Source organism: Larimichthys crocea, chromosome XIV, assembly GCF_000972845.2.
Source record: "Larimichthys crocea isolate SSNF chromosome XIV, L_crocea_2.0, whole genome shotgun sequence".
NCBI lineage: Eukaryota > Metazoa > Chordata > Actinopteri > Sciaenidae > Larimichthys > Larimichthys crocea.
In genome coordinates this window covers 11120602-11133536 of record NC_040024.1, presented here as the reverse complement: position 1 = coordinate 11133536, position 12935 = coordinate 11120602, and the positions used below count along the sequence as shown (strand labels likewise).

Genomic DNA, 12935 nt, shown 5'->3' with positions numbered 1-12935 from the left:
TAGTGGGTTAAGCGGCCGCCTCGTGTGTAAGAGGCTATAGTCCTCGCTGCAGCTGGCCCCGGTTCGAATCCCGCATCGGACGGCCATTTGCTGCGTGTCATTCCCCCTCTCTCTGCCCCCTGCTTCCTGTCTATCTTCGGCTGTCCTATCATTAAAGGCATAAAAGGCCAAAAAATATACTTTAAAAAAAAAAAAAAAAAAAAAAAAAAAAAAAAAAAAAAAAAAGTAAAGAAGATGAAGTTTTTTTTAAAGTGTAAAACACTACTTCCTATTGACTCTTTTAACCTAGCATTCCTCAGTCTGACCAAGCATAGAAGCAGGAACCATAGATATATATAGAAAAACACTTAAAAGTTGCCTTTGTCCAATCAGAAGCAACTGACTCAATCTGAAGGACCTGTATTGAGACATGTACTGTATCACAAAGCATATTTACTATCGCACCCTTTTTCGAGGGGTAGCAGGGAGCAGCGGGTGGTTACTTAAAGGGGAATATCACTCCATTTCCTGTTTTTAAGCCTCATCACGGGCAAAATCAGTATTTATGAGCAGCTCTTCCCCGAAGTTAAAGACTGCAATCTGTCACTGCAAGAAAAAGGGGAGACCCGCTTTGAAGCCCAAAGAGACATTCTTGTCCTTTAAGCTTCTTTATTGTGACAGCGTGATGGATTCCACGCTGGAAAATGTCCCCCCGATCCCCGAGAAAATAAAACACTCTGGACTGTGTCATCGTTTTTCCAGCTCTCTTTTTCTTTTTCTCTCTCTCTGCGAGCGTGTGCAGCCGAGCTGTACATCAGTGTGTCATCCCAGACTTAAGTAGCGGGATGAACTCGTCTTCCTCGAAAGAAAGAAAGAGAGAGAGAGGCGGACGGTTTTACACTTTTCGAGTGTTTTTAAACCAGAATTGGGTGGTATTTCCCTTTTTTAAGCTTGAAGGACATAAAGGCGTAAAGTGCGGCCTGCAATGAGGAGAATATCTTATGTGTGTGAATGTGTTTTTGTTCATGTGCGCATTGTAGCACTGCCATTTTTATCAAAACTGTGTTTTCTTTTAAAGTTTTGATATCGGTGCCAATACGACAGCTGAGTTTCTCTCCAAAACTCCCAAAAAAAAAGATACTTTGAAGAAAATATTAATGTTTTTCTACAAAACTTTTTTTTTCTATCTCAGAATAAGCTAAACTGGCATCTTCTCCTACGTTCAAGGGAACTGTAGAAGAATTTTGCCTAAATGTGTTAAAAATAAGCAAGATTATAACTTAAACCTGCATTAATCAAACTTTTTATATCAACAAATGGATTAAATGAATATGTGTGATGTAAATTATCACCCAACTCAGCTTCGTGGAACTTTTTAAAGCTTCTTTCAGCTCATTATTTTTGGTTTACAGTCCAGCAAATTTACTGTTTTAGGTCTCATCAACGTTGCTTCCAGCTGCGGGCAGCTGTTTTATATCAGAAAGGCTCTGGTAAACCAACCTGCACAGCACCTAACAAAGTTAGCAGCCAGCTGATGAACATAGAAAAGTATTCAGCAGCTAAAGAATCAGGTAATTCGTTCAGGAGTTGGTGGAGACCAAAACGGAGGAAATATATAATACTCCTTTTAAGCATAATTCAGTATTCATAAGAGCGCGATACCTCACCTTCAGGGCAAACCTAACGGACGTGCACGCACGCAAAATAAGCATGCACATGCACGCAAATGACTACTTCAGCAGTGAAAAGCTTGATTGATGATTTTTACCTCCAAACTCTTGCAACACATAAATTCACGAAACTCTTGTGAAACCTCTTTTCAAGTCTAAAGTTGGACAGGCTCTTAATTCTAAAATCAAGCCTGTGCTTTCTTAGTTCCTGAACAGTTGACAGTTCAAACACAGAAGGTTGTTCCTGATGAAAGGTTTTGGCACGGACACACACACGCAAAGCTTTTCAGCAAGCAAAAAAATGCTGCGCTTCCTGCCAAGATGGCAACGTTCACCTCTATCAGATAGTAGGCAGGACCTACAGGGGAGAGACACAGGCTGTCATGTCGGCCAGGAATGTTTTTTATTGCCTTTCTGGACTCGATACTCCATCCAGTGCAGTCCCAGAGTTTTAAGCCAAGTAGACACATAAAACGGTTTAAGTTGTGTGAGTTCTTCGAGATATGTCCAGGTGTTGGTTTTATCATTTTTACTCTATCTACAGTCACCACTGCCAAGTTAATTTGGGACAAGTGAATGCTACTGTGAAGCTGCAGGCAGGCTGGAGAGAGTGATGGCTCTGTTTGAACAAAGAGGAGAAGTATTGCGAAGTGAGTTTGGCAGCAGAGTGAAATGTACGATGTTGGACGTCGCAGAAAGAATCTGTTATCTGGTCTAGTACAAGTGCCTCACTGAATCCCTCCTCCTGTTTTATCTCCACAGCTTCTTTACCTTATATGCCCAACTCCTACTGGAGTTTTGATATCGATATTCAGAGCTGTAATCCTCACACCTGTGGTAACTGGTGGTAACAGGAAGCGTGGTTTAATGCTACAACAGACGCTTCTTTGTCAGGAGAGCAACTGGTGGATCTGGTTACAGTGCAGCCAAACAAACGCACATTGTAGTTAACAGTGAGGTTTGTATCAATGAGATGAAATTAAACAGTCACATTTACATGTTGCGTCCTGTGAATCGCTCATGTGGAGCTAGGAAATCTGGCGCAGGAGTGGCGGACTCCACCACACAGAGGGGTGATTGCTGATTGTGAATACATTAAATGACTGTTACTGAAAGAACATGGGCCATAAAAAGTATCAAAAGTGCATAGTGATTTTATGAAAACATTAATAACTTTAAAAAATATATATGTTGTTTTTTTTAATTAATGGTTAACAAGCCATTTTGATGGAAGATCCTTTAAAGTTCGTGTAAAATAAGGATAAATTTGTGTTCTGAGTTTGTCAGACCAAAGAGGAAAGTGTTATTAACCACCCAGCCAAATCTGAATGAATAAAAATATCGACAAGTTTATGAAATTAGGTGTCAAAATCAGATAAAAATGAATTCTCAGCTCCAGGACTGTGGGGGCGTGTCCTCTGAATGTGTTGAAGCCACGCCCACTCGTGGGAGCAGTCAAGCAGCCGTTATGAAGCGACTGAAACGTGTCAGATGAGTTCAGAGAATGACATGACTAACTTTAAAACACTCTGAGCGAGATGAATTCATCTCTATCTCTCTGCTAAGGGTGGCCTCAGCGTGTCATCGAGCCACCCTTTAAGGACCGCCCACAAAATCCTGGACTGAAAACCGTTTTAACATCTGACTCCACATTACAGTAATATATCATTCAAAGTCTTTTCAGGTGTTTTCAGCAACATATTTAATGTATTTTGAAAGAAATCTCAGTATTGCCTTTATATGGACTTTAAATTTGTGACACAGATGTGCACTGAGCGGGACATTTTACAATAAGAAAATATACTTTTCAGCGCTCTCTGGTGGACAAAGTCCATAGTGGTGACACTGTTTTCTAGCTCTCGTCTTTTGTATTGGTGCGGGTGCACACGTCGCGACTTATCTGTCCTTCCTTTCGATCTTTCTCTTCCACCTCTCTGTCCTCTGCTCCTGCATCTTCTTTTTTTTCTTTTTTCTCTCTCTATCTCTGCACCCGTAATTCCTCTTGCTCTTTCACCCAGTCTTTACCTCGATTTGTTTTGCTTCTTATCAGATTTTGTCTGCCCCCCCACGCCCACACACACACACACACACACACACACTCTCTAACTCTGTCTCTGCATCCCCTTTGTTGGCCTCCATTGGCGAGATGCCATACGTTTTCCCATAAGTGGTCCCCCCTCTGGTTCTAGACACACACAGTTACAGCCCCCCCGCTTCACCCCGCTTCAAACGTCTTCAGCTCAATACACCCTTATCGCATCTTTGATCTGCACAGGGGTGTTATGACAGTTTATCTTTCCCCTTCACGCGAGTCAGAGTAGTATGCTATTCCTGGCTTTGTTTTGAAAGGAGCGCTAAACTCGCCGTTCCACTCCCCCGAGCAGATTCACGATAGCGCACAAATATGGGAAGCACAGACCTCTTTGTTGGCCAGCTGTGCAGTCCTGTAGAAAGATGTTAATTATCATGCATGTGTGCGTTTGTGTGTCTGTGACCTCATTTGCCTGTGTGTCTGTCTGTGTTTTTACTCATTGCCGGCCTCACTCTCTCCAGGTTAACAGCATTCTATTGTAAACATGATACTGTGTATGTAATATGATATATATTGACGTACTGTATTATGCAAGTTTGCTCATTAAAAAGAAGAGTATTATGAAGCAAGCCTGGATGCAGTTTGTTTGCTTGTTAATGGCAAAACTATTATTTTAAGGGTGTCACTTATAATATTTTAGTTGCGTTATCAAAAATTGATTGGCAGGAGTTTTCTCAGCACCAAAGATATTTTTAGTGCAGAGGCCAAAAGAAAACCAAGGCCACATTTCCTATAAACTTTGATTGATTGTTGCAGAAGAGGATGTCTTCTTCATGTCACCAGCTTAAGCTCAACTGCAAATATCCCTCTTTTGATTTCCTGACGAGAATGTAACAATAAAATGTTTCGTCAATTTTCCACTGGCAAGTAGATAAGGATGACGGTTCTATCCAGGTTTTTCTTCTCGGATCCTTTCCAGTAATAGGAGACGTGATGCAGCAGTCGCTCTAAGTGAAACAGAAACTGTTGAAGTACAAAGTGTTTGCGCTGCAAATTGTAGCTTTTGATCTTTTTATAACTAAAGCAAATAACCAGATTTGAAAAATTAGAATGAGAACGTGGAGAAATACAAACACTTTTAACAAAGTGGAAACCTCTGTGGCGTTGAGGTGAAGCCAGTGTGGAAGTGCCAAAAGCTGCAGTTCCTCAAACGTCCACTTGAGGCTGGCTACAGAACGAGTCAGTCTCCATAAGTCCCCATGTTCAAATGAAATAAACATGTTTACAGCCTGGTACAAAACTGGTCTCTACAGCTAATTTGACCATTCATGATAACTGTACTGAGGGTGAATTTATATACAACTCACCTGTTCAGATTATATTAAGGCTTAAAGTTTGATTTGATTGACAGGTAGGTGCCGTTAGAGATGGTTTGTTCTTGGGGCACCCAGGCAACATTCATCCCGCCGATGATCCGCGTCTTTGCCCATTTTTATTTTCATTCTTTATAGTGTCGTTGCTTTTAACCTCTCTCTTTAACCGTTTTATTCACGTCATTAAACTCTTGCCTCAGAATTAACCTGTTATTGATGTTGAAAGAAGAAAGAGGATTTTACAAATGTCACAACGTTGAATCTAATCGACTTCAACACAGATAATCAAGAGGTCCTAACAGGTTCTCACAAACATACAGAATAAGATATGGACCACTGACGGTATAAAGAAGGCTAATCGTGGATCATTGACAGACCCACCTGTCAAAGTAGCCATGCTGTTATTTATGCAAAACTTTATTACTTTAATATACTTTGTGGTGCGTTCTCCCTCAGTACAGTTGTCATGAACGGGGAAATCAGCTTCAGAGACCAAAACAGTTTTTTGTACCAGGCTGTAAACATGTTTATTTCTGCTGTGAAGTCATTTTAACATGGGGACCGACTCACTTCTGGAGCCAGCCTCAAGTGGGCGTTTGAGGAACTGCAGCTTTTGGCACTTTTGCATTGGATTCACTTCACAGCCACAAAGGCTGGCGCTTGGTCTGCACCACTGATGTCTCCACAGTTCACTGATGTTTAATAGCAGCCTTGAAAAGTTGTCAAAAGTTGTGTAATCATGTTCACATTGAGAGTTTTCATAACTGAACTCTGGCGTCTCCTCTCTCTCTCTCTCTGTCTTATCTTTCTCCCACTGCAGTGCTGAACGGGCCTCCCATGTCTGTAAAGAAGGAGCGGGAAGCAGAGCTGCTAGTCAACCGACGGGAGCAGCGCAGCGGAGAGGTCATCTGTATCGACGACTAGACCACACACACACACAGACACACACCACACACACCACACACACACACACACAAACCCATCTGCTGCAAAGATATATCTTCAATTTCTCCCTTAAGAAGTTTTCTAAAACTTTACTCTGCTGACCGGTACTCCCCTCCGAAAAACTACAATCACACACACACACACACACACACACACACACAGTCCATATTGTCTCATAACTTCTTGTGACCTTTTCTTGTCTGCCTCAAACCATTATACTCCTCATAAGCGGCCTCCTCAAACAGGCCTCCTCTTCCTCCTCCTCCTCCTCTTACTCCTCTTGGGATGCTTCTAACCTCATCTACACACACACACATACACAAACACACACTTACACACACAACGCTCAACCCACCTCAATCCTAGAGACCTTTTAGATTTCTCAATAGACCATGTAACTTTCCTCCTCCTCCTCCACCACCTCCTTATCCTCCTTCTCCTTTAAACTCTCGACAGGAAGCTGCATGTGAAAATCATTTCTACCGCCGCACTCCATCCCCTGAAGCATGCTCTCTAATCACAATAATGCTGTCTCGTGGAAAAGGAAAAAAAAGAAAAAAAAAAGAACAAAAAATGGTGTCAAGCTGTGCCTACAGTCGTTTTAATACTGTTTCTAATTCTCCCGGAGAGGCTGAACCTCTTGATTTCTCAGTCCGAGCAGCTCCCGAGCACAGCTCCAGCTTTTTTTTTTGTTTTTTTCCCCCCAATGGTACACGTTCAGATAGCCACGCGCAAGCAGCAAGGTATGATAACGGTGATTATATTCAGGACTGTTTCCACCACGTTAAGTATTTGCTGCCCATCCCATCCTGCTTCCCCGGTTCTACTTTATGTACAGAGGTTTGAGGTATTTTGGGGGGTTTGTTCCAGAAAAGGCCTACGCGATGACGCCGAAACCTCCCATGAATGTTTTTAACCTTTCTTAAGCAAGTCAGTGTTATTAAAACCTATCGAACACTCCTCTCGATGCCCTCTTCCTCCTCTCCTTCCTCTCTTTTTTTTTTGTTTTGTTTTTCCAAGTTTCTATTTCCTTTCTACAAAAAAATCCTGTGATATACTTTGCATATTTAAACCCGCTCATCCGTGTTTCTCTTGTGTTTCCACTCTCTCGATTATGAGTGTTGTCGTTGTCGATTGTCGCTGTCGCTCTCGCCGTCGCTATTCGAGAAAGAGCTTCTACCAAAAGAGACATTTTTTTGTAACTACGAAAAAGAGAAAAACAAAAAAAAACGATACAGTATGTGCGACACACAATGCACCTCTTTGCCATGTTTGTCCTATAATTACAAGAGAACGCAAACGAAGAAGTTGAGCTAACTTCAGAGGTAGATATATTACAAGAAAACTAATTTTTTTCTTGCTTATGTTTTAGATTTGGGGCTTGCAAATGACATATGCATATATAGAAAATAGGCCATATGTAACCCTAAATGCTTCTTTGAGCAAAAAATAAACTGTATACTATCTAACCCCAGTAAAAATACACGGTTATTATCTGGAAAATCCGAGGCTGGAAATCCATTTTATATACTACATCATTAAAAAAACGCCTTAATAAACATAGCTGAACAAATGTAAAGTCATCAAACTGAATTAAGAACCTGATGTCAACCTGTAAATCCTAAGTCAGAGTCTGATTTAAGTTAAAAAAAATAATAAAACAATAGCTACTGTAGGAGTTAATTTATCCCCTAAATCCCAGACATGTTGCACCAATCTTTCCAGGAAATAATCCATTTTACAAATTATGTTTCACACAAAGATTTTGCAACCCCTGAACTAAAACGTTGCGTCAAAAAACAAGCACTTAGTTCTTTTTCCAGTTCTTTTTTTTTTGTTGTTTTTTTTTGCTTTATCCCTCTCTCCAGATTTTTCGTGTTTGATTTCTGGGTATCTTTGTGTCACTGTGTTACATAGTGGTGCCGATCAAATGATGAGTGGCGGTGAAACATGTCAATGACGCATCTCCTTTTTTTTTTTTTCCTTTCTTTTTTTTTGTTTGTTTGTAATAAAACTGAATGAAATGATAAAAAACACTGGGTGGATTTTTTTTTTATTATTGTTTTTAGCCGCGTTAGCCTCGTGGCTCAAAGGACGGTAATGTTGGTTGGTCCACCAACTTTGGTCAAGGCTGAAATATCTCAGCAATTATTTGATAGATTGACGTGAAATCTTGTACAGACACTCATAGTTCCAAGCTGATGTTTCCTCCTGACTTTGGCGATCCTCTGACTCTCACTCTAGCGCCACCATCAGGTTAAAATTTGTGGTTTTGAGTGAAATAACTTTGACGCCATCATCCATTTTTGGAATTGTCAAACACTTTAATTTATCTGCAACTAACTGTGACCACTTCTCCAACTCCAGCAGCTTCCTTGGCCGCCATGTTCACGACGTTGGCCAGCGTTCCATACTCCAAACTTTTGACTGTTTGGTACTCACAAGTATGTGAATTAAGACACAACATTTGTCCTTTTCAGGTACGAAAAGTGACACGTAAGCAGATAATTTCACTGAAACGACGTCTTTATGTCGTTGCCACATTACATGCAGACACGTATCCTCACAAGAAATGCTAAAACAAGTAAAAGAAGAGTGATAAATACAGAAATATCTAACAAACATCTCTTATTTTTGGAAATAACCTACATTTATTGCCACTAAATTACTTGTTTTCACTTTTTCTAATAACTTTGTGGACACTTGACTAACGGCAGAATGAAAGTTACATTTAATCCTCCAGACAATTTGAACTTAACGTCTTAATTATTCCTGATGAAGTTTAAATAAAAGCCTAGGCTAGATGACTTAACATATGCAAAGCTCAGAAAACTGACATATGGCTTAAAGTGTGCTCTGTTTAGCTTTCGTTGATAAATGAAGGTAAATAAAACTTAACCTCTAACTGAACAAACAGAGAACACTCGTCTTCAGAGACTAGAAATTGTCGTCGCTCTGCTCGGTCAGCTGTGAACGCTGCGCAGAAGGAGGAAGATGTCGATGTGGGGGGGCTGTGAGAGCAATGTTGTGATTCAGTGTCTACTCTCCGCAGGCCTTTATCACGCCTTCTTCTGTCTCCCACACACACACACACACGTACACACAACAGCAACCAAGGCGAGCAGATGGTTAGTGATTCATGATGAATAAAGGTGAGGAGTCACCCTGCTCTGTTATTCAGAGCAGATTGATGCCACACAGTTCACTGTTTACTGTTATCTCAGCTTTATGATTCCTAGCGGACTCCCATTAAGTACACACTGACAGGCTCATTATAGATAATATATGAACTGTTTTCGGTGAAGGCTCCTTTGTACTGTACATTCATTTTACATTCATATTTCTGGTATGTAGCTCATGTGGACTTAAGAACTAGCAGGCAGCAACCGAGGCTCTGTCTTCAGGTCACTGCAGATTGTATTTAGATGTCAAAACGTAGGAAGTTTTAAATGATATTGTTGAAAACGTCCTCATAAATTCACCTAAATGGCAAGATATTCACTCTTCAGATGCTTAAAAATGGTCTTTGTACTAGTATGACAAACAATAACATGATGTGTTATTGCAACAAATGAACATTCAACTTGCAGAATTAACAGATTTCTGGAGGAAAATCAAGGTCACAGTTTATTCCCAGTAACGATGAATCTAACCGTCATTATTTCCTAATCTTTCCTCTGTCGGGTATAATAACAGTGGTGATTTTTTTTTTTTAATCCTCGAAGGGGGCCTGAGATAAATCTTTGGGGTCAGGGGTTGAATAAATACATACAAGATGTTTTTATTGATACCTTTTCTATGTTTTACTTTTTTCTCTCTCTTGGCTAAACACTGATTACTTGGCCACAACTCTTACTGCCTCCATTAATAACATGGCATGCGATGAGGGCTCACAAGCCAAACAAAATACCGTGAGTTTTATATATATATATATATATATATATTTAGTTGAAGTTAATTTGATCAGTTTGATGAAGTTTACAGTCATACTTTGTTGTATATGTACTACTGTATTTAAGGTTATTTCTAAAGTTTTTGACCACTTGGTGGCAGCACAACAAAGTCATGGGCCGTAAAAACCAAAACATTTAGCTTAAAGATGCCAAAATGCTCTATCGGGCAGTATTTGTGAGTTTGTCGTTACAAGCAGAGGAACAAAATATTGATAAGTACAGTTTTTAATTCATTGTTTACATAGATTTCTGTCTTAATCATTTACATATTCTGATTATTCTTCATGTTTTTGTTGCTTTTTTGCATGAAACAAATCTGAAAGCAAGCACTTTGAAAACGACAACAACAAAAATGTTTATTCGACATTTATGACGAGTGAGTTGAGAAGAAATTGCATTGCATACATCATCATTTTTACAGAGAATTTCTTCAGAAGACTTCACAAGAACTTTTCCGAACTTTGACATTTAAAAAAAAAATAGGAATCGGGGTAGGGAAGTGTGTAAAACTGTTGAGTCTTTGTGTGTGTCTTTGTGTGTGGGAAGGGACGAGGCATGTTTTTCCTCAAAGACTTTCAGCTATGTGGTTCGGGTCCAGATTCAGGAAGTGAAAATTTAGATGACTGTGTGCGCAGAGGACACTCAGGGGATTCAACGTGTGTGTGAGTGTGTCTGAGTGTGTCTGTGTGTGCCTAATTGCTGCTGACGGGGAAATATGAGGTGCACGGGGGTGGTGGGAGTGTTGGTGGTGGTTAGACACAAAAGGGAAGAGGGAAAACGATGAGGAAATCAAACAGGATATAATGTCTACACTTCAGAATCGGACATTTTTTCCATTTGAAAACATGAATGTTTGGCTCCAATTAAAAACACTACGTCCGCTGCAGTAAAGTGCTGAGGAGAAACCAATGTGGTCCGTCCACAAAAACTACTTATAAACAAGAGTGGGAGTGCTGAACCCACTGCTAGAAATACACACTGTTTGTATTGTAGCAGGGAATATTACAGAAAGTAGCAACAGAAGCAGCAGCAGCGCATGAGAGAATGGAAGAATTTCTAAGAGAGAGATAAAAAATAAAGAAGTGACAACGTGACTGAGCTTAAAGTGAAAATCAGAAAGCAGAACTTTCTAGTAAATAGCAGACAATAAATAGCGATAGCAGTAATTTCCCAGACTCACGGGGGCTGGCTGGATCTTTTCCACGTTCTTTCAGAGCTGTGCTTTGCTTGGGACGAACTTATCATATCTCAGTTTGAGAAACTAACTCAAGTTGAGTCACACAGAGAGCATACAAAACATATAATCTATTATTAGTTGTTTTTTTTTAGGTACGCTAACAGCTTCACGGATGGTTGGTCGGCCAATTTGAAAATATCTCAACAGCTATTTGATGGATTGACATGAATTCTGATACTCTGAACTTTTTTCTAGCCCAATCATCAGGTCTAAGTTTTAATATTTAAGTTGTTTTATGACAATTCATGCTCCCCAGAGGACGAATCATGATCCCCTGAACTTTTTTCTAGCCCAGTCATCAGGTCTATGTTCTTTTATGACAAAATAAGCCTAACACAGCTAAAAAAGAGAGACATTCATGCTCCCCAGAGGATGAATCATGATCCCCTGAACTTTCTTCTAGCTCAGTCATCAAAGCTAATGCCACAGCCGCAGCTGTACTTTGGGTTTAGTGCTCATTAGCAGGCATCCTATGGTGAAATAAAACGAAGATGAACATTATTAACAATTTAGCTCACTGTTGTGCCTTAAGCCTTGCAGAGCCGAGCCGTGATTTGTTTCGCTGTAGGCTGATATTAAGACTTTTCATAATGATCTGTTAGTCGCAGAAAAAATAAAACTCATTTCAATTCAAAATCTGTGTAATATTTAATATCTAAGGCTTTGGACATATGAGGGCATCTGCAAATACTCTTTAACGACCGATGGCAAATTAACGATTTACACAAGGTGGCTTGGAAGGAGGAAGCAGAAAAAAAAGAGAGAGCTGTGATTAAAGCTGTGCGCTTTCCTTGATATAACTTGCAGCTACTCGACAAAAGTAAAGCCAATACTATACATAAAAATACCTTACAATCAAATTTGACCTTAGAAAAGAGCACAAATTCACATCCATGTTATTTAAAATGTTCCCCTTTCTTCGCCAGCTCCTGACTTGATATGCACATACAGTATATATATATATATTTATATAAAAAAGTGAAGTATATACAAAGTATTTAAAGAAAAAGGCAGTAATTTCACACACACGTTGCATTGTAAAGATCATAAAATCAGTATAAAGATGTTGATTTCACAAACACACACACACTCACACACACACACACACAAACAGACGCTGCATTGTATAAAATATCGACTCATGTAGGCTCTTTATAGTGTCGAGATCTGACGCTTGCAGACGTGCGCTCAGCTTCTTGAGGCACTGGGTGATATAAAAGTGGAAGGTGCATGCACAGCTTTACTGTCAGTCTTATAAAGAGAGTGTAAGCACAATTTATTACAAGATACAAAGGCTAAGATGAACATCCAAGTATTTTTTTTTCTTTTTATATCAAGCCCTTTATCTACAGAACAGCTTCCATCACATCTGTTCTCTCGGCAGACATTCATCGAGGCATTTCGTCCACTCCGGGTCTTGGTTTTAATCCAGAAGTCTGTGTTTTGCGTTACAAAACAGCACCGCTGTCCAGAGGAAAAAATTCCACAACAACTTCCACAAATGTCAGGTTAGTCTTTCAAATTAACGTCTTTGGGAAGAGGCTGTGTCACGATGTGATGCCCGCGGCTGCTTATGACTGTTTAACCAGGGGGGGTAAAAAAAACAACAAATGAATCTCATCCATACAGAAACAAGTGGATTTCTCTTTTTTTTTTTTTGTCGTTGTTCTCGGGTGAGGAAAAAGATTCCAAGCTTCAGTTGACTTTAAAGATGCTGAAGATGTGAGGCGAGGCTGAAGGATTCCC

At 40.0% G+C, this 12935-nt stretch overlaps 2 protein-coding genes across 2 annotated transcripts in view; one reads left to right on the top strand and one right to left on the bottom strand.

Moving 5' to 3' along the window:
* chd3 (chromodomain helicase DNA binding protein 3) overlaps positions 1 to 7222 on the top strand; it is a 45257-nt gene extending 38035 nt beyond the window's left edge. Inside the window, exon 40 of the mRNA XM_027287726.1 lies at positions 5875 to 7222. Coding sequence (XP_027143527.1) covers positions 5875 to 5978 — 104 coding nt within the window. The 3' untranslated portion in view covers positions 5979 to 7222. The remainder of the gene's footprint in view (positions 1 to 5874) is intronic.
* Positions 7223 to 11270: 4048 nt separating this feature from the next.
* Positions 11271 to 12935, bottom strand: part of tnfsf12 (TNF superfamily member 12) — a 7584-nt gene continuing 5919 nt past the window's right edge. Inside the window, exon 6 of the mRNA XM_010741718.3 lies at positions 11271 to 12935. This exon is cut by the window's right edge and continues 225 nt beyond it. Within this exon, the coding sequence (XP_010740020.1) occupies positions 12885 to 12935 (51 nt within the window). The 3' untranslated portion in view covers positions 11271 to 12884.